The sequence below is a fragment of the Zootoca vivipara genome, chromosome 10, assembly GCF_963506605.1.
Source record: "Zootoca vivipara chromosome 10, rZooViv1.1, whole genome shotgun sequence".
In the NCBI taxonomy this organism is placed as follows: domain Eukaryota; kingdom Metazoa; phylum Chordata; class Lepidosauria; order Squamata; family Lacertidae; genus Zootoca; species Zootoca vivipara.
The window spans coordinates 7283178-7309210 of record NC_083285.1 but is presented as its reverse complement, the minus strand read 5'-3'; the positions used below and the strand labels follow the sequence as shown (position 1 = coordinate 7309210).

At 42.0% G+C, this 26033-nt stretch overlaps 1 protein-coding gene across 1 annotated transcript; it reads left to right on the top strand.

Moving 5' to 3' along the window:
• The first annotated feature begins 40 nt into the window (after positions 1 to 40).
• On the top strand, positions 41 to 21644 carry NAMPT (nicotinamide phosphoribosyltransferase). Its single transcript, XM_035127959.2, has 11 exons — positions 41 to 283; positions 7062 to 7218; positions 8068 to 8171; positions 8671 to 8799; positions 10368 to 10526; positions 10846 to 10982; positions 12817 to 13042; positions 17082 to 17201; positions 18494 to 18634; positions 18763 to 18897; positions 19864 to 21644. The coding sequence occupies exons 1-11, from the start codon at positions 224 to 226 to the stop codon at positions 19975 to 19977; spliced, it is 1482 nt and encodes a 493-aa protein (XP_034983850.1). The 5' UTR covers positions 41 to 223; the 3' UTR covers positions 19978 to 21644.
• Positions 21645 to 26033: the final 4389 nt, after the last annotated feature.

The following is a 26033-nucleotide window of genomic DNA, read 5'->3' as shown; positions in this document are numbered from 1 at the left end:
CGGCGGGACGGCCCCTCGGCCCTCCGTGACGTCGTGGCCCCGCCCCGCCGCCCGGCTGCCCCCTGAGGCGCTTGGCAGCGGGCAGCGAAACAGTCCGCCGGTCCCAGTCAGCCTGCCTGCCTCGCAGCGAAGCCCCTTTTCCGCGTCCCTCGTTCCCCATTCAGCGGCTGGTGTTGGCGCTCGCCGGCTCGTCGTGCTTCTCTGTCCTCAGCCACCGAGCAACATGGAAAGTGCGGCGGTGGGAGCCGAGTTCAACATTCTCCTGGCGACCGACTCCTACAAGGTTGGGGGGCGAAGCGGGAGGCAGAGAGAAGGGTCTGGGGCGGGAGGGGCTCACATTTGGCCCCCTGCGCCTCCTGCCCCTCACAGCCTTCGGGAGGGAGGATGGCTGGGCTCTGAACAATCGCACTGCACCCCCCCTTCCTGCGTTTTGCTTCTCCCCTTCTCCCCCCCCCCACCGCCAACTGCTATTTCCCCCTCCCTTCCCCCCAACCCTCCTTCCATGCTCCTTTCTGTTTCGTATTCCTGCCTCGCACCCCGCCCTCGCCAGCCCAGGCACCGGGCCAGGACGTGGCTGGTGCTGCATGCATGGCGATGGGTGCCCTGAGCTACGTGTGTGACGGCTCGCAGGCCATGCCCACATGCAAGAGGCTTGCTAAAAAAAAGAGGGGTGGCGGCGGTGTTGTCGTTTTGGGGAGGTGTGTGTGTGTAGGGTGTGGGAAAGCCACCCAGCTTGGCCTTTGCCCTTCTCTCCTGCGCGCGCTCTTTCATCGGGCTCTGCCTGGTTTATGCAATGGAAAGCGCAGGCTGAAGCTTGCGGTCCTTTGTACACTTGCTTGGTAGCAAGCCCCGTTGAAATCGGTGGGGGCTCGCCTGCAAGGAAAAGTGCACTGTAACGGGGCTGTTTTTTCCCCCCAGGGCAGAAATGCCTGTTTTGATGGCTTGGTCTGGCCATTTGAGTCCGTGGTGTGTGTCTGATCTCTTCCCACCGACACACCCCATTGAATGTGTTAAGTGGTATATAATTTTAATGGAGAAGGGGAGGGAGCGACAGTGAATCTCTCTGCTTCTTTTGGAGTGCAACATCTCTCCCTCTCATATGGCGCAAAAATGGAGCTTGGAGATTTATCATCCACACATGGTGACATAGGTGGGCAGGAGACAGTGGCTTTACTCCTTCTGCCCCTCTCCCTTTATGCTTTGTACTGAGAAGTTTCTAGTAATAGGCAAGTGCAGAGAGAAAAAATGGGGCAGATAGAAAGTGACACCTGTGGCATGGAGGAGATGGCTCCCCACTGTAACTTGGCTCTTTCATCTCACTTCCAAATTCTTGCAGGGGAAATGCAATGATAGTGAAACACCTGCCTCCTTCACTTACTAGACTTGTGGGAAGTGCTAATTTTAGTTATCTGGTGGCAGGAAAGGGAGTGTTTCTGAGGAAAGGTAATATTTGCAGGCAAACTGACTTAACAGATAGAGTACCAGGTTTCTGTGTAGCAAAGAACCTGCTCAAAGTAAGCATGCTGTTTGCTTTTTAATCAAGATAATAGATTCTAGCTACTCATCTGTACAGAACTTTACAGGTCTTAAAGTGTCACTTATACTATTGGTATTTCCTATACTTCTGGTATTTCCTAACTGTTACATGTGTAGTTTAACTCACACAACAACGGAAAAGATAATGAAGTTAAGCTCTTCAGGCAAGGTTTTAAATCACAGGGTTTTCATTTGGACTTACTACTGGTTTAGCTATCTTTCTGCATACGTATAATTGTTTCTTAGCAATACCTGCCTTGGGTGCATAAATGGTTGGATTATATGTACAGTAGTGATAGTACTATCCAAAGTCTAATTCTGTTACACGTTTGTCAGTCTTTAAAAACTTGGAACTGTATATGGTGGTAGATCAAGCGTTGTGAAACCGAAACCATTAGACCAGTCATACAGTTGTTGGAGTTACTGATGATAAAAGCATTAAAATAGCCACACTGATTTCAGGGGAAAGTTCTGCTTGCGGGAAACTCTGATCAATTTATGGAATTAAAATAAATGATGAATATATTGGAAATAATTGGCTAAAAATTATAATTTCAAATGATGTAGTTGATTCAGATTTGCTGTAGTGATTTACCTGCTGCAGGCAGATATCAGTGTAATCCTTTACGTGTCCACTCAGAACTAAACCACATTGAGTTAACGTGCAACCTCATAGGTCAGTGAGTATAGGATTGCAGCCTTAATTGCTGGCTTGTGCCCTGCTAGAAACAATGACTAGCTTTTACGGGAATAGCAGTGAAAGAGATCCTTCTGTTATGTGTAAGAAGTCTCATAATCTTTGCCCAAGAGACTTTGTCATTTAACAGTAAATGAAAGCAATTCAGAGAGCCTTAAAGGTAAAGGGACCCCTGACCATTAGGTCCAGTAGTGACTGACTCTGGGGTTGCGGCACTCTTCTATAATATCAAATAGCAAAGGTTGTTTAAATAGTGCTTTCAAGCGTTCAAAGCACTTCATCTGTATTTAGCTGTAATCCTTACCAACAACCCTATAAGGCAAGTCAGTATTGCTAGGCCCCCATATTGCAGCTGGACGCAAAAGAGAGAGACAACTAGATGCCTGTGGACATCTAGTGAATTCAGAGTGAAGACTAGATTTAAATGGAGAACTTTCTCATTTCAGTTAGTCTTGTTTACTTACAGTACCCCTGTAATCCCTGCATTACTGCTAAGAGTCTAGTAGCCTGTTTCCATACTGACCATGAAGGAAGGAGAGCCTTTCACCAGTAACCAGCATACAGTAGAAACACAGACTGCTAGAATCTTAGACTGCTAGAATCTTAGCACGCCAGTAAAAAAAGTGCCCACTCCCAAGTGAATTGCTGAAGGAGTGGTGGAGAGATCCATCCAACCTCCACCAGCCTGATTACTTGCCTGCATGGAATTCTTGGTTGCTGGTGGCTATTGGAGAACTATTGCTGAAGGTTTTTCCACTTGCTGTGTATTGCATTGATGTACTCGTCCAACATTGTCCAATATCATGTCCAACATTTGCTTCTGAAGGAAGTGTGCTAGTAACCTGACTGTATGCTTATTACTGAGGAATATTTAACCTCACAATTGATCTGGTTTTATTTATAGCAGACTTAATTGCAGTTCAGACAGATTTGTGAGCCTCTACTATGGAGAGGAGGGAGGTAGTTATGAATCAAGGATGGAAGGGAAGGGAAGCAGTACCATCACATTCTCACTCTCTCTCTCTGTGTGTGTGTGTGTGTGTGTGTGTGTGTGTGTGTGCGCGCGCAGATGCTTAGGGAATTTTGAATTCTGATCTGAGATGACCTGATCTGCACCCACACAACTGACTGGAACTTAGCTATCCACCAGCATTTGCACTTTCTGAATGTTTCTGTCAAAGTTTTTAGCACACAAAAATGCTCATTTTAATAGAAAATGGGTTTAGAAATCTATTTGAAGAGAACACATTTAAAACATGTGTATTTAAATAGCTATTTAACATGAATTTTCATGCAGATTTGTCTAAATGTAGAATGTGGAAATGGTGTGGGCTTATGAATGAAGAAATGTGAAAATGGCATAGACTAGACATGCAAATTAAAGAATTTCTATGCATACCCACTAGTGAAGATTAATCACCAAAGACATTTCATTTTTACAGACCTTTGGGTGGAGGCTAAGAAACTTGTAGAGTGTATGTGTACTGATCATTTTTTAAAATGTGCCCCAAACAGCTGGCTGAAAGGCAAAATAGAGGCAATTGGCATTTTAACCTGGGGACATATACCAGTATATAGGGACAATTAAAAATTATGCCGGTGGGTCATAAACAAAAAAACAAGACTGGCCCAGTGTCACCCAGTGCACTTCATGGCCAAGTGGGAATTTGAATCCTGGTCTTCCAGGTTCTAGTCCTACATTCTAATCACTATACCACACTGGCAGTCTTTTAAATTCTTGCAGAAAACTTAAGCAAACATGTTAAGTTCATCACTGAAAGTCAAGCAAGGATGTTGGTTGAACTCCTTTAGAGATTGCCACAAAACCAGACCTGCCACTGTGAAGGCCCTGCTCCTTACTCCTGCCAGTCCTCAGAGCAGGACTTCCATTTTAATGGGTGGGAAGACTAACTGTGAGTTAAAACACTTGCATTGTGCCAGAAAACTAACAGGTTGCCCTTGTGGTTAACACAAAGCAGGCGTTATATTCACGATGCCTTTCCCCAATTTAACAGAGAAGCTGCCATGTTCTGCACTAGCTGGACCCTTCAAATACTTTTGAAGGGAAGCCTCATAAGTGTTGGGTGGATAAGAACACGAAGTTTGGCGCTGTGTTACCTTGGAAGAGCATTTGTGAGACATCTTGCTCATCTGATTAGATTGCTTTTCCTTTTAATATGGAGACTTTGCTGATGGAAGAAAGTGATTGTGGTTCAGAGGAAATATAAGACACTAAACTAAACACATTACCTGATTACAGATGACCTTAATTTCCCAGTATTTATAAAATTTTGTAGTTTTGGTTAAACAAACTCAATGGCATTAGCAGCACATATATTATTTATTTGAAGCATGTTTACTCCAATCTTTTGCTAAGAAGGGTTCCAGAGTAGGAAGGAAGATAGTACCGTGTTTCTCCGAAAATAAGACACTGTCTTATATTTATTTTTCCTCCAAAACAAAACACTATGGCTTATTTTTAGGGGATGTCTTATTTTCCCCCCTCCTCCTGCCACGACCGGCATTGCTGCTGTGCCTATCACTATGTCTTATTTTTGGGGTATGGCTTATATTCCTTGAATGCTTAAAAATCCTGCTACGGCTTATTTTATGGCTATGCTTATTTTAGGAGAAACCGGGTATCTGCCTTCAAAATTGCAGTCTAAAATATGTGACATACAGTACAAGAAAAAGCAGGTGGGGAGGGAAGAGAGAAAAAGTAAGCTCACGAAAAAGTTCTTAAAGTTACAGTTCTTAAAACAACCAGCTAGGATGGATGGAAACAATTCATATAGCCTTGTTACCTTTTGTGGCATGCCCTAAGCAGTGGAATTGTCTGTGACTGTCACCTTAATTGTATAGTTCGTGTTATACGCTGAAAAGACATTTCATTGCCCCTGATCTTTGAAATATACTGTATATATATTTGAAATATATGTATTTTAGTACCCACCGCATTCTTGGTTATAACCTGTTTTAACCATTTGTAGTATTGCATAATGATCAGTGCCATGAACTTATTAATATAAGCTGCATACTTCAATTCACATTCAAGGAAACTCCCTTGATATGAAGCTAATTTTACTAGGCATCCAGGCTTTAATTTGCTGAGTTCCTGTCTGCTTTGGCACTAAAAACACTCTTCTAGATTCTGCAACTGGAATGCTGTCTAGTTCAGAGAACAATGTGCAGGTGTACATAGTTCTGCCTCAAAAAGTGTTTAATCAGAGGTTTTTGCAGAGTTTTGGAAAGCTTTAAAAAATATTCATATGTTTCTAGTCCTGATATGTTCCAGATCACTTTACATAGTTCAAGTAAAATAAAAAAATTCCTTCAGTAGCACCTTAAAGACCAACTAAGTTTATATTTTGGTATGAGCTTTCGTGTGCATGCACACTTCAGATACGCATGCACACGAAAGCTCATACCAAAATATAAACTTAGTTGGTCTTTAAGGTGCTACTGAAGGAATTTTTTTACAGCTTTAGTTTGCAGGTAAGGGAAAAATAAAATGCTTTTGTCTGGAAAATGTCAGAAGTACATACAGTGGTACCCCGGGTTACGAACGTGATCCGTTCCGGGTCGCAGTTTGTAACCCGAAAGGTTCGTAACCCGAAAAGACGCACGGCGCTTCTACGCACGCACGCGCAGCGAAAATACTTCCGGGTTTGCGAAGTTCGTAACCCGGGTTGTTCGTAACCCGAGGTGTTCGCAACCCGAGGTACGACTGTATTTTAAAGTAAGCTGGGAAATCTTTCTCAGAAGAGGTGCCATCAAAATGATGTTCTGTGTGTAAAATTATCCCATTTTAATGTCTTGCTATAGATTTGTTTTAGTTTCAATAGAACGAAACCAGAGTCATTTATTGAAAACTGTGTTGAGCAAAGTATCAATCAAAGCTCTTGTTTTTTCTTAAGCTTCCTGTAATTTTATAATCACTTATAGCATTGTTGCAATTGAGGGGGGAAATATTCTGTACCATGTCATTCATTACCTGTGGTGTCAATAATGTGGACAATAAAATTTGGTTAATTTTTCTTCCCCTGACTATATGGAGTTCTTATGTGTGGCTGTACAATTAAAAAGGAGCTTGTTTATAGACAAGACAAAGCACTTTATAATTGCTGTGCAAGTAAAAAACACGCAACTGCACATGGTGGTGGTGGGTGTTAAGATCATACTGATGTTTCACCAGAATAACTGGTTGCAAGCAACACTTGTTACATTCGGTTTGTGCTTGTAGGAAAACGTCTAATAAGGACAGCAAGAATCCTGCAGATCACTGACACTATAGCTGCACCTCTAAAGTTGGGCTCCTATACTAGATTTGGCACTGGAGCCCCTAAGCAAAAATTAACCAAACATGTTGCTTTTCACATTTGTTCAGAATTCTGGTCAGTTTCAATTCTCAGTTATGGAAAAGTTGTTAGATAAGCTAGGTAGAAAAGGAACAACATAGGTAATGTAGTAATGGACATGTTTGCTTGGTCAGCTGAAAACTGGACAGACAAAGGGATGTCTGGTTGAAAATAGTCTGTTCAACATGCTACAAGAGAAGCAGAGTGCTAAACTGCTCCTTGTTTTCCAAATCCAGGAAAAGGTGAACTGCTTCAAGCTTGCCAGGCTGAGTTGGAGGTTGAAGGGTGAAAGTGATCCGCACTACAATGTGTATGGCACTCTCAAAGCCGCCCAGAGTGGCTGGGGAAACCCAGCCGGATGGGCGGGGTACAAATAATAAATTATCATTATTGTTTTTATTTATTCATTATTTGGATAACCATTTTGTATGTGGTGAAATGTTTTCTTACCCAAGTTTTTCTCATTTTAGGTGACACATTATAAACAATATCCACCCAATACAAGCAAAGTTTATTCCTACTTCGAATGTCGTGAAAAGAAGACGGAGAACTCTAAATTCAGGAAGGTGAAATATGAGGAAACGGTTTTTTACGGGTTGCAATACATTCTTCATAAATACTTAAAAGGTATTTCATGTTGGAATTTTAAATATCATATTCCTCCGTTCTTTAACTTCCCAACTTTTTTGTGGACCCTTTAAGCAGGAGCAGCTATAAAGATGTCTTCATTCGTGATAAAATAATTTACAAAGGGCAATATTGTTTGATACTCTTGTAACTTCGGAATTAATTGCATTCATACACTGCAAAGAGTTGCCTTGCAGTGAAAGAGAAAATGGTCTTCCTTGCTTTGTAGTAATATCTATTTATACCAAGTTACACTTATTTCTAATGGTTGACTTAATTTAAGACTTAAGTCAGGGGTGGGCAACTGGATGTGGTCACTGGATCATATTGTCGTTTCCCACACCCCTCATGGGCCAGGAAGAATTTTCTGAGAGTAAGAGCTGTTAGACTGTGGAACCCTCTCTCTCAGAAGGCGGCGGACTCTGTTTCTTTGCAGGTTTTTAAAGCAGAGGTTAGATGGCCACATGTCATGGATACTTTAGTTGAGATTCCTACATAGCTGGCTCCTTCATGGATCACTGCCTTGTCATGGTGAAGGGGCCTGAATAACTCAGAGAAGCTAGGAGCTATGCCATGCAGGGCCACCCAAGACGGACAGGTCATAGTGGAGAGTTTTGACTAAACGTGATCCACCTGGAGCAGGAACCGGCAAGCCACTCCAGTATCCCTGCCAAGAAAACTTCATGGACAAAGACAATCACAATTTTTGCATAGTTTAGCTAGTTTGTTTCCCCTCAGGACTTCCATAAAACAATAAATGGCAATGCCCAACCAACTTTTAGAACATATTCTTATGATTCAGTATTTTTTTTGTAATTGTTATACATCTTTTAAAATTCTTTGTCATAGGCAGAGTGGTAACCAAAGAGAAAATCCAGGAAGCCAAAGAGGTATACAAGGAACACTTTCAGGATGATGTCTTCAACGAACCTGGGTGGAACTACATCCTTGAGGTAAAATAATAATAACGAACACTTCAAATGTGAACACACAAACACACTAAACTGCCTAAGATATCTGGTATTAACTACAGTAAGTGGTTGTAGCTGACAGATTCTTAGCTTCTTCAGTTTGATAGGAATAGCATAGCTACTCTATTGCTATTGGTTTTTGTGGGTTTTGGTTTTTAAATAGTAAGTTAAATCCATAGCTGCCAAGTTTTCCCTTTTCTCGCGAGGAAGCCTATTCAGCATAAGGGAAAATCCCTGTAAAAAAGGGATAACTTGGCAGCTATGGTTAAATCAATTATAAGCATTGTAACTGAAAGAAGAAAAACCGTTGTTTTTTTAATCAAATTTGAAACTTGTGTAGCTTTGTACTTTGATTAACCCCCATTTAAAGGAATATACTGTCAAATAAAAACACTCATGGATACAAAATCTATTTTTTCACTCAATGAAAAAGTCTTCAACCCCCCTTTCCAAATAATTCTTGTATCTGTTTATAAAACAGAAGTACGAAGGTTGTCTTCCCATAGAAGTAAAGGCTGTTCCTGAGGGCAGTGTCGTTCCCAGGGGGAATGTGCTCTTCACTGTTGAAAACACCGATCCAGACTGTTACTGGCTCACAAACTGGATTGAGGTAATTAATGAACAATTATCTCTGTGACTGATAACTTTCTAGCTACTTTGCTTTAAAGGCATCATTCTGCCTTTGGATAGGAGGGAACACATAATTAAATACAAGTTGTGCTTATTGTACTGTTTACCATGTGCTTTTAGACTACACTCAAAAGGCATTGGCTTATTCCTTTGCATGGGTCTCTTTTTCCCAGATGTATGTAAGGCGGCTTGTATTTCTTACTGATTGGCCCATAAGCTGCTTAATCAAGTTTGCTAGGGTTATGAGTTTTAAGATTGAAGCCATGTGTTTGGTATAAAGTGGTGCCAAGGCATCTTTTTATGCAGAAGAGAGCCTGTGCTGTGGACAGGCCTCTTGTCAAGCTGTGTGCATGGTTCCACCTCTCCCTTCTGAGTGTCACTATTTCCCCCATCTCTTTATGCTAAAGCACACTTATGCCAAAACTATATCAAGCACATCTGTAAAAGCTGGTTGGTGAAGAAAATCAGGTTTGGAAGGCCTGTCTAAATAATATTTTTCAGGAGATGTCTGAAAGCAAACAGGGATGACTCCTGCTGAACTTCTATTGGCAAGGAGTTTCACATTTTCACAGGGCAGGAGCTGCCACGCTAAAGGCCCAGTTCCTTATAAAGGCCAGATGAACCTCAGGGTCATGGGGAGCACCAAAAATGCCCCGCCAGAAGACCTCAGCATTTGAAGTGGAGCAGTAAGGAGTCAGGCAGTACTTTGGACCCAGTGGAGTAGCATGTTGCCAGTAGCTGCAACTTCCAGAGCAGATACAGGGGTGAGCCCCCCCACATAAAGCGCATTGTAGAAATAGAGCCTTGAGTTTTCCATGACTTGCCAGGCTCCTATCACAACCACCATCTTTTGCCATCCTTTCCCCGTCCCAAACTAAGTGAAATTAAGCACAGTCGTGCTTATTTCTCCACAGATGAAATATTTGTTGTGGGATGATGGAGGTAAAAGGTAAAGATACCCCTGATCGTTAGGTCCAGCCGTGGACGACTCGGGGGTTGCGGCGCTCATCTCGCTCTATAGGCCGAGGGAGCCGGTGTTTGTCCAGCATGACTAAGCCGCTTCTGGTGAACCAGAGAAGTGCACAGAAACGCCGTTTACCTTCCTGCCGGAGTGGTACCTATATATCTACTTGCACTTTGATGTGCTTTTAAACTGCTAGGTGGGCAGGAGATGGGACCGAGCAACGGGAGCTCACCCTGTCACAGGGATTCGAACCACCGACCTTCTGATCAGCAAGCCCTAGGCTCAGTGGTTTAGACCACAGGGCCACCCGCATCCCTATGATGAGAGGTAGATTTCTGTAATTACTTCTTAAATGTCTGTGAATGGGTTTGAAAACCTTTAATACTTAAAGAGAGTTTCCAAACTTTGAAAGCGACCAAGAGAAACCTGAATTACGATACCTGTTTGCATATATGAAAACTACCTGCCATATCTAATTTGATTCTATATTGTAGATTCCATTTAGTGGAAAGGTTCATTTTCCCTATTGTATCTAGGAGTGGGTATCTTCACACTTATACATGAAACATTTTTCCTCTTAATAGACTATTCTTGTTCAGTCATGGTATCCCATCACAGTGGCCACAAACTCAAGAGAACAAAAGAAAATCTTAGCAAAATATCTGCTAGAAACCTCAGGCAGTTTAGAAGGTCTGGAGTACAAACTACATGATTTCGGTTACAGAGGAGTCTCTTCGCAAGAGGTAATGCTATTTTTAAAAATGTATTGAAATTGTTATATATATATATATATATATATATATATATATATATATATATATATAATTGGAATCCATAAAATGTGAACACTATACTGTGTTTTTCTTCTTGCAGCTTTAAATTCTTCAGTAAAAGACAATAAGCGTGGCACTTCATATCTTATTTATATTGTCCTGCACATATTAAGATCAAATGAAGAAAGTACTTATTAATGTGGAGTTACTCTGCTCTAAAATTGAATCTTCTAGTGATTGCCATTTTGGTTTTGCATGCCTGTAATTCATAATTGTGTCTTATTCTCAGACTGCAGGAATAGGAGCCTCTGCACATTTAGTGAACTTTAAAGGAACTGACACAGTAGCAGGAATTGGTTTAATTAAGAAGTACTATGGAACGAAAGACCCTGTGCCAGGCTATTCAATACCAGCTGCAGAACACAGGTATCTGTATTTCTTTGATGCATTGTATGTGGAAATCAAGTGTAGATTAGCTGAAGGTCTGGTCCTACGGCATCTTTGAGGACTACGTTTCCTGTTGTTGTTTTTTAAGAAAAGGAAGCGTACACCTTGAAATTCAAACTATTAAACAGTTCATTAACAAGTCTGATAATTACAGACAAGCAATTACAGCTGTTGGTTGCTGTTGATTCTACTTGTTTTATATGTACAAATGTAGTAGCATTCAATTTTCTTTTTGACTCTGATTTTACATTATTTAATTAGTCAGTAAAGTCTTGCCTGAATAGTTAGTTATCAGGTCCCATGTGAGGAAGATAGATTCAGCAACATTAATATGTAACGTTTTTACAGCTTGTTCTTGCCATATTTTTTGTGATCTGAGCAATAACTAAGAATAATTATTTAATGTCTCATAATTGGCAAGTTTGATATTTAGCTAATTAGAAACTGAGTACCTCTTTTGTCAGCATGTTGAATTTTTCCATCGCTGTCAAATGCTTCCACTACAATATAAAAAGCTTGGGGTTTTGGTGTGTTCCAGAGCAGAAGGTGTGAGTCTGCATATGTATAGCACAGCAAAATGAGTTAGTGCTGGTTAACCCATTAATAACCAGGTTTCATAGGTCAGTATGAACAGATTGAATAACTTGTATGCAACTTTCAAAGAAAAGTAGCGCTGGAAAAAACCCGGGTGCCTAAATATTTGATACTTGCACTTAGGTTTCTATCCATATTCAATCTTTCCTTTTGGTGGTCTTGCCAAGCTGCTACATTTAGGTGATCATAAAAACAACACAGCAAGGATTGTTCAATGTGTATGGGTGAAATGCAGCATGGGGAATAATGTACCATAAAGTTGATAACTCACTATGATCAGGTACATAACTTGTCCTAAAAATCATGCTCAGGTGAGCTGCTGAAGTCAGTGGTAAATTCCAGTGCCTTTCTACTACACACAGTCCTTATTACCTTTCTGCAAGAATAGTTTGATTTTTATGCTCTTTCTTACTTATGCTGTATTTAGAATGTTAATGATTTGGGCACTTTCCTTGCTACTCAACTGTCTAAGAGATACTTGGTAGACCTTAGAACTGTTTTTGTATAAGATGGTTCTTTAGTATACATAAGATCTCATTTCCTGAGAAATCTGATTACACACTTGGAATTAAGTGCAGATTTAATGTCCCAGCAATTAGTCATACCTCGGCTCCTGAACGCCTTGTAGGAGTCGAACGTTCCAGCTCCTGAACGATTGAAAACCGGAAGTGAGTGTTCCAGTTTTTGAACTTTTGGTAGGGAAGCCAAATGTCTGACACAGCTTCCGCTAATGTTTCCGGTGCGCCTGCACAATCAGAAGCCATGCCTTGGTTTCCAAGCATTTCAGAAGTCGAACGGACTTACAGAACAGATTCTGTTCGACTTCCGGGGTATGACTGTACTCTGACATTCTGCTGGGACCCCATGTTTGCTTGTGTGCATGCAGTTGATCAGGGTGAGCATTATTACTGCTATCTTGATACCTGCCCTCCAAACCTGGGAGTAACCAAGAACTTCTAAGAGGCAGTTAAGATATTGGGCGTAATTGGGCAGCAACAATTGTTCCACATGAATGAAAGCAGAACATTAATAAACTTTGTAATGCTCCAGAAAGCATCACTGATTGAAACCTGTACTGTCAGTTGGTTAAAAAGTAGTGTGAAGATAAGGAATGGTTGCATTTGTATTAGCATAGATTAGAATTGTCTGTTGCATGCAAAAAGGAAAACATAACGTGGCAACTAAATATCAAATGAGTAAATCTCTTCTGTTCTTCCAGTACTATAACAGCTTGGGGGAAAGACCACGAAAAAGATGCTTTTGAACACATTGTGACACAATTTTCTTCAGTGCCTGTATCTGTGGTCAGTGACAGTTACGACATTTACAATGCTTGCGAAAAGATATGGGGTGAAGATTTAAGACATTTAATTGAATCAAGAAGTGCAGAAGCACCACTGATTATCAGGCCAGATTCAGGAAATCCTCTTGACACTGTGCTAAAGGTAATTATTTTTTAAAAAATCTTCAGTTTTTAAAATTACTTAATGAAGTTATTTGGGAAAGACCTTTTAGTCCAATGCCATTTCTACTATGATACGAAATTGTATAATTGACAAAATGGTTTATCTAAAATTACTTCGAAATATCTATGTGGACTTCACTAGCTACCGGTATGCATACAGATAATTTTTGTTGTATCTGTTCAGTTTATGTACATATCTAAAAATATTTATGTGCTATGCTGACATTTATTAAACTGGTGTCTGGCATATATTAAGTTTCTATAGAAAGACCTAAACATCTCATATAGTTAACCTGAAATTCATAGAGTGACCTGGTTCACACATTATGGTAAGCAAAATTATGCTCTGGACCATGCATACTATGTTGGCTTCCAGAGAGAAGCTGGCAACCCCTTTGTTCAGGCATAGGCAAACTCGGCCCTCCAGATGTTTTGGGACTGCAACTCCCATCATTCCTAGCTAACAGGGTCAGGGATGATGGGAGTTGTAGTCCCAAAACATCTGGAGGGCCAAGTTTGCCTATGCCTGCCTTTGTTCCTTCCAGTCCTTTTAGCACAGTGTAGCGGTCAAGTCAAGATTAGGCTTAGTGTATCTTCTGAACCTGGGACCCTGGTTAAGGGTTTTTCTTCCTTAACCACAGTCTATAATGATAGCTCAAGCCTTTTCTGTGCTAAAAGGACTAAAAAGAAAAGGACTCTGGAGGAGCGCAGTGAGTGCAAGCATATTTGCATGGTCCCAATAAGTCATATAGATCATGACATAGGAATGAGGCAACCAATGCAAGACACTTCAGGCCATGCAAGGGAGCCAGGGACCTAATGGCATGTGGTTTTGCACTTGGCTGTGCAAAAAGTGGATTTCACAAGCCCTTATGGTTACTAAGAGCCCGTAAAGATGATACTGGTGTGTCATGCAGTGAACAGAGGACCTCACTGCCCTGGCCATATTTGAACGTATTTCATATAGACATCAGTTTTGTGTGGATAACTATTTGAACATGTTATAATCCTATATAATAATGTCCAAGTTGTCCCTGCGTCCAAGCTGTCCCGTGTGTCCCTGGGTCACTGCGCATGTCCCCCAGGGACACAGGGATTGGACAGCAGAGACAACCAGGGACACAGGGATTGGATGTGCGCGCTCTCCCCACCCCCCCACCCCTCTGCCAACCGCTGCTCCCGGCCGGACAAGCACCTCACTGCAGTTGCGCTAAAGCGTGAGGAGAAGGCTGCTTTCCCCCCCTCCTACGCTCCCCGCCCACCGGCGACTAGCAGCAAGTCCCTCCACCCCTCTGCCTACCATTTCGTTGGCGGAACTGCCTCCGTCAAGGGACGGTGCCCCCACCCACCCACTCAGCTAGCCCAGCCGCCCAACACCATGCGCTCCTCGGGACGCAGATCGCTGTGCCTCTGACAAAGCCGTCTTGAAGGCAGGGAGGATCGCCGTGGATGTAGTCGGGATGGTGCCGCCGCCCGCCGGGTTCACAATGGGGCAAAAGCGGGTGACTGCTCCTGGGAAAGTCAGCGTCTCAGGGTGTGAAGGAGGGAGGGAGGCTCATCCCCCCAAGACAAAACAAACTTCGCCGTCGTACTGGAGGTGGGGGGAGACACCTTTCTCCCATGAGCGCGGCTCGCCTCAAGTGCAGAAAAGATACCCGCTCCGTTGCCACCGTCCCAGAAAGCCCCTGTTTGCCTTTGTAATTGTTATCGCCACTCATTATGGTAGTACCTTACAGTATTTGACTCAAGCCTCACGCACTGACGAGGTTTGGAAGCCCCGCCTAGGAGCAGGCAGGACCCTGCCCGCTTCTCCCCTGCCCTCTGCCCCGCCCAACCCTCTCTTGATTTCAACCTCCCAACCAGCACCCGCGCACGCACGCTCCCGTGTCCTGCTTCGAGATTTCAAGTAAGGATTCAGTGAGATGGGTTACGGAGCAGCGTGCGCGCCTGCGCGGAAAGCGCCGATTCCCTCCGCTCTCACTCTTCCCCCAACCTCCCAACCAGCAGCCGCGCACGCACGCTCTCACATATCCTCTAGCGCCCGTTTTCTAAACGGGCTGAACAACACTAGTAATATATATTGTATTAACTTGTGTTTTGATTTATTAGTGTATCCTTAATGATATGTATGTATTATATTTGTTTAATCCTTTTTTCTTCTCTTTGTTAGCTAGGCAATTAAAAAAAGAAATTCATAACCCCATTAAATCAAAATCCCATAAAACTAAACTGTTTGTAATACATATGTTTTGACTAGCAGGTTGCACCACTGAGTCTTTTCATTCTTACAGATAGCTGCTTGTAAATTGATTGTCCTAACTCTTCCTTTCCCAAACATCATAGATGGTAGCAGGATAGCATATTATTTATGTGAAGTAGTTCTAAGCTATCAATTTGTTCTTTTGCATAGGACACATCTCAGTTAGAATTACAACTATAGGTTGTAGCATGGGGGGGCGGCGGGGGCGTGACAGCACTGTTTCCAGGATAATAGTTTAGAATGGTGACTTCCAGACTAGTTTCTGAAACTTGGGGATTCCAGCTTTGGCTTTCAGAAATTTAAAACAACACTGTATAGTGGCTCTGCATTGCCAATAAAAGTTAATGATTTTGGTTTGCCAGCACAATGGAGTGCTTGATAAACAATGGCAAATGTTTCAGCTGCTGCTATCTACAAAAGCAAATACAAATATATCTGGTTTGTTTAAATTGGCACAGGTTCCAGTGGGGGAATACTGTACAATTTTAAAGCATTACTGAGACCTGAGGAAAGACCTGAGTGGGCACAAACAGTTTTGTAATTAAATAGAGCAGTAAGTCTCAAATTAAGGCTTCGGATGAGCTAGTGACTTTAGTAGGCAGCCATGCAGAAAGTAACAATAAGACTTGAAAACTTCTTACTGTAAGAAATGTTCAACCTACTTTCCAGTCAAGAAACATGAGGGGTCAAGGCATAAAGTAAAGGGACCCCTGACCATTAGGTCCAGTCGTGACCGACTCGGGGGTTGCGGCGCTCATCTTGCGTTATTGGCCGAGGGAGACGGCGTATAGCTTCCAGGTCATGTGGCCAGCATGACAAAGCCGCTTCTGGCGAACCAGAGCAGCACACGGAAACGCCGTTTACCTTCCCGCTGTAGCACTTTGACATGCTTTCAAACTGCTAGGTTGGCAGGAGCTGGGACCAAGCAACGGGAGCTCACCCCGTCGCAGGGATTCGAACCACCGACCTTCTGATCAGCAAGCTCTAGGCTCTGTGGTTTAACCCATAGCACCACCTGTGTCCCTTCCAGTTAAGGCTTAATCCTAAGCAAATAGGACTACCCTTTTTGGAAGCTTTCAACAGTTGTACCTTGGATCCTGAACGCCTTGGGAATTGAACGTTTTGGCTCTTGAACGCAGCAAACCCGGAAGTGAGTGGCTTATGCAGCTTCCGATTGGCTTCAGGAGCTTCCTGCAGCCAATCAGAAGCCACACTTTGGTTTCCGAATGTTTTTGAAGTCAAACGGACTTCCGGAACGGATTCTATTCGACTTGCAAGGTACGACTGTACTAAACATCCAACCTCGCAAACAGTTTACTTTTAAGAATATCACAGTATGGTCTCCCTATACCAGGCATCCCTAAACTTCGGCCCTCCAGATGTTTTGGACTACAATTCACATCTTCCCCGACCACTGGTTCTGCTAGCTAGGGATCATGGGAGTTGTAGGCCAAAACATCTGGAGGGCCGCAGTTTGGGGATGCCTGCCCTATACCAAGTCATTGCATTGGTCTATCTCGTTCAGTGTTCTCCACACACTGAATGGCAGTAGGTTTCTTGACAAGGAATATTCCTAGCCCTACCTAGAGATACCAGGGATTGAGCCTTGGGAGTTGTATGGCTCAATACAGTGGCTGAGTTCCTTCATGTTCACCTTCTTGAAGCATAAAATTTTGACTTAAGGCACACATATTTGTATGACTGAACTGGCTTATTCAATGGAGTAATGAACTTAATTGTTTAATTTGGCTTTCTGCAGGTTTTGGAAATTCTAGAAAGGAAGTTCCCTATTACAGAAAATGAAAAAGGCTATAAAGTGTTGCCCCCTTACTTAAGAATTATTCAAGGAGATGGTGTAGATATCAACACATTACAAGAGGTGCGCCTTTTTATTAATATGTAGATTGCTTCTCCAGTGTCTTCTCTGAAACAGCAATTAAATAAGATGTTCGGAGGCGGGAAATGATTAACAACTTTATTTTTGTTCATGTTTTTGTTCATATTCCCAAATGGGTCAGTGTGCCTGGCTGTTAACTAGATGGTTGTAGCCTGAGCCCACTCAGGATACCAGGGGGTTGGACTAGATGATCCTTAGGTCCCTTCCAACTCTACAATTTTATGATTTAATATTGTATGTCAAAGCTTAGTTTCATCTGGCCTCTAATGCGACGTCCAAAATACCCCTGTCCCGCCAAGGGATGCCCTTGAAAGCAGAAATCTGGCCTGCTGCTAACTGGTTGCATCTAGCCTTTGAAACTTGTCTTCAGACTGAAGGCTACCCAGTGCTGTGAAAGACACTACCTTGAAAGAAGATGTCTTGAAACAGCTGATCAGACAGCTGGGAGCTGCCTAATCTCAGGATAACACTCGATAGCAACCCACCCACAGCCTAAGGAGGGAAGCCACCGAAGATGCAGATTATCTGGTGCAGAAGAGCCTTTGGAAGGTGAGGAGAGAACACATCTGGTCAGGCAATTCTGCTGGATGTTTCTCTGGGGCTCTTCTAACAGTGGTACCCAGTATAGACAAGAAGATGAAATAGGGTGTGGGAAACTGGAGAGTGCGAAGAGTTATGAAGGTGTAAATAGAATAGGAGCTGATCTGTGCTTTCAGAAGCATTTCTTGGACCATTAAACCACAGAAATCAACTGCTCACTCAGTAGTGTGTTTCTGTGGTTCAATACACTAGTAACAGCTGTAGTGCATGAACATTGTTAGTTGTCACTTGGCATAAAAAAGCACCATCTAACCTTGAACTGAAATAACATGTGAGCAAACGTTAGCGGAAGGGAGGAAGTGAAGTCTGAGTGTTTGTCTTTCAGCTGGAAAAATAAATGGTGTTTTTATCCTCACATGTTGCTGTGAGGATCTTTGTGTTTAAAAGTCAGTATCTTTGTGTTTAAAAGATGCCTACCTACCAGTGCAGTTGTTTTCCCCAAAGATAATTAATTGCACTTTTATGCATATTATGGTACTTGTTGGCAGCAGTTTGCTGTAACTACATGAAATATTTTCAGAGGGTCTGCTAAGTATCATTGAGCCTTAGGCTTAAATAGTCTAAAGTTCCTCTTCCCATAATATACACTAGTCTGTAAAAGAACACCATGGTAAATGCTTAATAAAATGCTTATTTGTGCACCTCTTAATTTTATTTTATTGTTTTCTTATCAGATGGTGGAAGGAATGAAACAAAATAAATGGAGCATTGAAAATATTTCATTTGGGTCTGGTGGAGCTTTACTGCAGAAAATAACTAGGGATCTCTTGAATTGTTCCTTCAAATGCAGTTATGTGGTGACCAACGGCCTTGGGGTATGTTATTTAAATGTAGATTTTACATTAGAAAAAAAGCACCTTGATTTCATTCTTCAGTGTGAATGTGCTCATTTTGGAGGAAGGATGATCTTTTACTCATAGCATCTTTTTATTCCAAATTTTAGGTAAACGTGTTTAAAGATCCTGTAGCTGATCCCAACAAAAGGTCAAAGAAAGGCAGGTTGTCTTTACACAGGACTCCCGATGGAGACTTTGTAACACTAGAAGAAGGCAAGGGAGACCTTGAAGAATATGGGCAGGTATGTATGCCTTAAACCCTTGATGTAGGGTGATATCAAAAGTTAGTCATGCATAAACCCATCCATGGACTTAACTAATTTTTATAGCATGCTGAATAGAGTTGGTGTTCCTTAATTGTAGCATCAGGTGATTACTTGAACGTGTGAACCAATCAGCACCAGGAAGAACTTGAGTATTAACCAATGCCTATCCCAGGGCAATCATTTTCAATTGCAATAGTTCATGCTTTTGACAGAGCCATAAAGGGCTAAGGCATACATACTTAAATCATAATTGCCATGATACGTAAATTAATAAACTCAGAGTTAAAGCTGTGGCTTCGCTAAAGTTTTGAGTTTATGTGCTGCTGAAGCAAGCACATTTTGCCAGGTTTGAGGAGCCCAGTTTGAAATAGAATCTGTTAGACATTAATGTTCATTTAGTGGCTAATTGTCCATAAAATTGTCCACCCTCAGGGCCTAGGCACAGATAGCTGCTAAAAGAGGTTTTCTCCATTTATTTAAACAGATTTATATACTGCTTAACAGCAACACTCCAAGTGGTTTACATAAAATAATACAGAATGTTCATTAAAATACAAATAAAATCAACCAATTTTAAAAAGAAGGTAGAAAAGCAACAGTCTGAAATACAGATATAGATAATAACATCTATGTTCCCTGCCTGTCTCTAGAGCCTGGCTTATACGTGTCTGAGTTTGGAATGATGAGCTGTATTGCTCTTGAGCAGGCATCCCCAAACTTTGGCCCTCCAGATGTTTTGGACTACAATTCCCATCATCCCTGACCACTGGTCCTGTTAGCTAGGGATCATGGGAGTTGTAGGCCAAAACATCTGGAGGGCCACAGTTTGGGGATGCCTGCTCTTGAGTGAGGGTCTTCATCTGCCAAAGGAGACTCCTTGACATTGACAGGCCAAATATTATTTTATTATTGAAACTAAGAGAAAATTGTGTCTGTTTGCAGGATCTCCTTCATACAGTGTTTAGGAATGGAATAGTAACGAAGTCCTACTCGTTCGATGACGTAAGAAAAAACGCCCAGCTGGAGATTAGTGAACTGACAGTGGCATCTCACTAAAGTTTCATTCCATGTTTGTATCCGTGTAACAAAATTGTGTACTGCATAGCTAATGATTTCTTGTACAGATCTGTGTATTTCTGTTTGCCACATTATAGCCAAATTATTTGTTGGTTTATGGACATCACTGCCCTCTCTCTTCTTTTCCTTTAAAAAAAAATGGAATTGGGGAAACACTTGCAGTGTAAAATATGTGCTTCTAGGGGTCCTTTGGTATTCAATCTGGAATTGAGCTCCTCACTAATGAGACACAACTGAGACTTTTTATACATATAAATATATATATATATATATAGTAACCTACCACAAAACAGATCTGCATAAAAGTATCATTGCTTTATGTTTATATTTAACTTGTATTTTTGTACAAACAAGATTGTGTAAAATATATTTAAAAGTTACAATTATTATGTCTTTCCAACTTTTCATGATTTTTATGAGCACAGAATTTCAAGGAAATATTTTGGGGTGGGGGAATTCATTGCCTTTTTGTCCATTGATCAGCAAATAAAACATGGCCTTAAGTTTTGTTGTGACAACTGTACTATTTGGAAGTTTTAATCAGGATAGCTTCCTCAAAACCCACAGAGAAAGGGACTTTGCTGTTCATTGTAGCTACCAGTCAATTGACAGCAAAACCTCCTGTTCTTGCTGAGGTGCTGAGAGAATATATAAACACATAAACACTTGCTAGACAGTAGGAGATATAACTGGAATGCCAAATAAGGAAGGACTTCTTACTGCAACAAAGATTGCCACGTTCACCTCAATATTCCAAAAATATTGGAATCTGAAATCAGTGCAACTCATTTCCAAGTAAGCATGAATGAGATCTGGCAGCAGAATTTCTAAGGGATTTCCTTCCCCTACGGAACATATATTTATATCTAAAATATTGACAGGTATGGAAGTGATGTCTTAAAGTAACTACACTTCGGGGTTTATTTTTACATACTGGTATATTGTGACAAACTTCAAAGCAGAATACTGGTGTTAGTTGTGCACTTTTTTACTTTTTGTATTTTGGCCTTTGATTTTGCCTTTTTGTCAGACTGGATGTTGACTTGTATAGACGTCTTAACTATTTTTTTGTTGAACAACTTTAATAAAACATACTAGCAAACTCCTTTTACATTGGTAACCTCCCCTATAGGGGACACTATGCAGAGGTTAACTATTTTAAATACTAAAGGTGATGAAAGGTACTCTTTTCATGACTGCACTTGATTCACTTTCTACACATGCTTTGAATTTCTTACTAAAGAACAAGTCTGATGGTGAATGACTTGGCATGCTGTATCAAGTTCTCAGGTGTACAGCCATACTTCAGGCTGGTAGAAGACATGGATTTGTCAGCCTTTCTAGAGGAAGCAATATAATTTTGGTTTGTTAGCTCTGGTGAGGGATAAAATCTCGGATCGCTGTATAGGTGACACATAAGTGGGTTTAAACAATTATCTGGGAAACGGTTCAGAAGAGCTCTAACATAATGGAGAAAACAAAGATAATATACTTTTTAAAATGCTTGAAAAGCCATATTTTAATATTCCTGCTATGGAACATATTTAATTCCACAGTCTCGATCTATTTTGTGTTAGAAGGTTTTCTACGTTATTGCTATCAGAAATAGTGGTTTGGTTAGCACTCTGAACAGTGAGTTTCACTCCCAAGAAATGTCCTTACCCTGATAACTGAAGTAGCTTGTTTGGGGCTGAAAAAGTTCAAAAACTGACTATAAAGGTCAGCATGGTTAAGCTTCCACACACAATGTACCATAGAAAGAGCTGTATGATAAGTGGTACAAGAAACCTGGTAAGTCTCTCAACAGATATTTTTATACTTTAGGGCAATGCAGAGGTATTCTTCTATGCACCACGAGTTCCCTGGGTGTTTGATTTCTACTTATTTATGGGAGGGGCAGGTGTGTGGTTCCCCCCCCTCTTTGTAAAACACTAGGCTTCCTCACCTATCCTAGTTGGAAAATCCTGGGCTCTTACCATCAAGAATTTAGTGTTAAGACACCTGACACCTGACACGTGAAGTAGTTTGGTGCTGCATACAACTTTACAGAGCTTGAACCTTAGATATTCTAATTCTTCCATGCAAAAGCAAGCAGAGTGTTTGGGTTTGCTTTTATCAATTAGGATCCTATGGACTCGGATCTTTAGCTCCCATTTCATTGTAGCGCATTCCTTTTTTTAAAAAAATGGCAGTTGGGAAGCTTTGTGTTTAATTTATTTGTAACCTGTATTTAACATAAGAAATTATTTTTATGACTATTTTTTTCTCAGAGGAATGATTATGAAATTGATATGAAATCTTTTTATAGCAAAGAATCCACCTTGGAAGATTTGAGATGTATTTATTGTTTGCCAAAATTCAAAAAGTAAACAGAATTTTCTCTAGTTTTACATTCCTTCTTAACCTACTTAGCCGAGTAAGTATTCTTCACCTAAACCCTATGTTTTAGTCAAAATGTACTTTGCATTAAAGACAAATGTAATAACCATGGAAATAAAGTTTTAGTTCCAGTAGTAAAACATATAGCTATTTGATTTTATTTCAGACTTGTGCTTTTTGATTGTCAAAAATAAATTGCGGAGGAAAGGGTGATGCTGTAAGCCAGGGATAGCTAGCCACTGAATTCTGCTTGGCCACTTTATTTCCCAAGCCTGGCAATATATTTTAACATGCAACCTGAACCCATTGTGGAGAGTCAAGTTCTATAATCTAACTGGCACCACACTGCACTACATGGCTTCACAGGTATGGAGCACATTGGCTTGCATGGTGTGAGGTCACTGACTTGAGAAGCTGAACGTGAATGTGCTTCCTAAAAGATGTGCCCAAGAGACAGATCAGCAGCGGTCCTTTGCCTGTCCTAACAAGGAACAGCAATACTATGTATTGTCTGCAACACTGGGCAACAGTCCCCCGTCCCTCTGCTTGGTGCACCTTGAATAAAATATGATACGATCATCTAGGACGACACATACTTTCTCTGCACTCTGCATCCAGGCCACAGCCTGCCAGCTGGCCATCCCTTCTGTAACCCCAAATAACCTGGTTAAAACATGCAGTTCTTACAGATTGTAGTGGTCTGCAGCGTATCTTGAGTCAAGCACTTTTGATGGAACACAAATATTTCAATAAAATACCGGTATGTTTTAAATTCGTGTTGGTGCTTTATACTTCAAAATGGTGTGTAGCTAGCAAAACAGTAATCTGAGGACTTGGGGAATGTCTGCTTTAAGCATCTTTAACCTCTGAGAAGCACACGTTGCGGAAGTGCTGTAGTTCTGTTAGAGAATGTGCATTGTATGACAAAGGTCCCAGCTTCATTCCCTGCCATCTTCTGATAACGACCTCAGTGTGTGACCTTCGAGCTACTGTCCCTTCAGAAGTCGGCACTGGGCTCAACTGTTATTTTCTTCCATAGAGCCAAAAATTTGTACCTGTGTTAGATTCATATAGTGCTTGTCTGAGATGTAAACTCAAAAATGAACGTTTTTCCCTGTGAAATCCTACACCACTCTTACCTTGACGCAGCTGTACAAGTGCTGATTCCTTAGCAAAGATATGTGTCAAATGTTTGCTGCTGCTTTTAAAAAATTAAATTAGAACAGAGCACCCTTATCTTCCTGCAAGGTGCTGCCATCGGTGGGGATATGCTGGCAGTTCATGTCCTCTAGCCACAGATTCAGTGCCTCATGTGCCTTGTCTCACACATGGCTGGGGACCTTGGCAGTTGTAGGTGTACAGATACTCGCTGCCACTGCTGCCCGATCTCCCGGATCTTGATGCTACGTATGCTGGACTCATCCTTGCCAAATTTGCCTGCCACAGCATACACACTCATGCAATCCCACAATTTCCACACACCTTGGGTGGGCGGAGTTTGCGACATTGCGTGGGCTGGTACAGGTGAGCCACCCACCTTTGTTCCAGGGAGGCCATCACCCTGCCCCCATCTCAGGCCTATGGGGGTGGGGCGAGGGCCAGCATAAGGTAAGGTTTCCAGATTTTTTTCAAAGAATCCAGGAACACTTTTTTTAAAAAAAATAGGGGGGAAAGTTACTTTTTTAAAATGTTTTTTTTAAAAAAGTAATACCTTCTTTTCTGTGGTCTCCTCTGTTGTGCAGCCTTCCTCTGGGCCCTGGCCTGCTCTTGGAGTGCTAGCCACCATGGAGTAGGCTCGGGTCGTGCCTGGGCTCAGCCACGTGTCCTTGTGCTCCCGGTGCTCTCCTACCTCCTACATGACACAGCAAGGTCGGGGCTCCCCTCTTTTTTCTCCTTCCTCTTTTTCTCTCTCCCTTCTCCTCCTCCTCTCCTCGTCCCTGCATCGGCTTCAGGATTTTCCTGACCCCAAAGTGCCGCTGGGCAGTCAGCCGGGTGGCCGGGTGCTCTCACTCCTGGCTCAATTTGGGTCATGGGGTGTGTGTCAGCGGTTCCCCCAGTTGACATGCTGGGCGTCCCTGGTTCCCACTCGGCAGTGGCAGTGGCAGCAGCAGTCTCAGCAGCCCAGAGCCAGCCTGGTAGCGCAGTTGGCTCTGGCTGGCTTCAGGAGCTGCTCACTGCCATGGTGCCCACCATTTTGTCCTTGCCCTCCCGGTGTTCTCCATGGAACATAACACAGGTATTACTATACTTGAAAGGAAACTTTTTTGCCCTGTAGAGAAAACTTCAGCAGGGATACTGTTTGATTCTGCCTTCAAGGAGTTGGCCCATTAGCAAGATGCAAATTGCATCCCTGTAGCTTAACAACTTTCTTCCTGTGTAACACAGCTCCACAACCTCTTGAACCTATGGGCTCATTTGGAATTTTGAGAATTGTGTAAGTTGTCACCATTGCAGATTTTGGGCAGACAGGAACATACTTCTTTCATTCCCTGCTTGGTGGTCTTCTCACAGGCATTTGGTTGGCCTCTGGGAGAACAGAAAGTTGGGCTGCTCTTATAGAATCTTAGAATTAGACTACTTAAAATTAGGCTGCATTTTAAATTTTAATACAGTATTGTATTTTAATCTGTATTTGAATTAATTGTTTTCTTTTACGTCTTATTGTAATTGTATTGGTGTTAGCTGCCCTGAGCCCGTTTTGAGTGGGGAGGGCTGGGTATAAATAAAAATTTATTATTATTATTATTATTATTATTAATTGTGGAGTTGGAAGGGACCCCAAAGGAAATCTCAGTTAAAGCATCCATGACAAATGGCCATTCAACCTCTGCTGAAAAACCTTCAAGGAAGATGAGTCCGCAAACTCCAGAGGGAGACAGTTCCACTGTTGAACAGCTCTTAATGTCAGAAAGCTTTTTTCTGATGTTTAGTTGGAATCTCCTTTCTTGTGAATTGAAGCCATTGGTTCGAGTTCTACCCTCCAGAGCTGGAGAAAACAAGTTTGCTCTCTCTTCCACGTGACAGCCCTTGAAATATTTGAAGATGGCTATCATAACTGTTCTCAGTCTCTTTTCCAGGCTAAACATACCCAGCTCCTTCAACTGTTCCTCATACGGCTTGGTTTCCAGACCCTTGATCATCTTAGTTCCAGCTTGTCAATATTCTTAAATTGTGGCACCCAGAACTGGACACAGTATCCTGACCAAGGCAGAATAAAGTGGTACTATTATTTCCCTTGATCTGGACACTATACCTATGTTGATGCTACCTAGAACAGCATTAGGTTTTATTTGCTGCTACATCATGGATCAATGCCTTGTCGTGGCGAAGGGGCTTGAATAACTCAGAGAAGCTATGAGCTATGCCATGCAGGGCCACCCAAGATGGACAGGTCATAGTGGAGAGTTTTGACTAAACGTGATCCACCTGGAGAAGGAACTGGCAAGCCACTCCAGTATCCCTGCCAAGAAAACTCCATGGACAAAGACAACAGGCATATAAAAGTTATGACGCTGGAAGATGAGCCCCTCAGGTCGGAAGGCATCCAACATGCTACTGAGGAAGAGCGGAGGACAAGTACAAGTAGATTCAGAGCTGATGAAGCGGCTGGGCCAAAGCCGAAAGGACGCTCAGTTGCGGATATGCCTGGAAGCGAA

Bases quoted from the DNA above. Each gene is read 5' to 3' on its own strand.
- NAMPT (XM_035127959.2), top strand. From the start codon at position 224: ATGGAAAGTGCGGCGGTGGGAGCCGAGTTCAACATTCTCCTGGCGACC. The intron at 8,800-10,367 runs GTAATTAATGAA...TCCTCTTAATAG, and splicing joins GGCTCACAAACTGGATTGAG to ACTATTCTTGTTCAGTCATG. The intron at 10,527-10,845 runs GTAATGCTATTT...TCTTATTCTCAG, and splicing joins GAGGAGTCTCTTCGCAAGAG to ACTGCAGGAATAGGAGCCTC.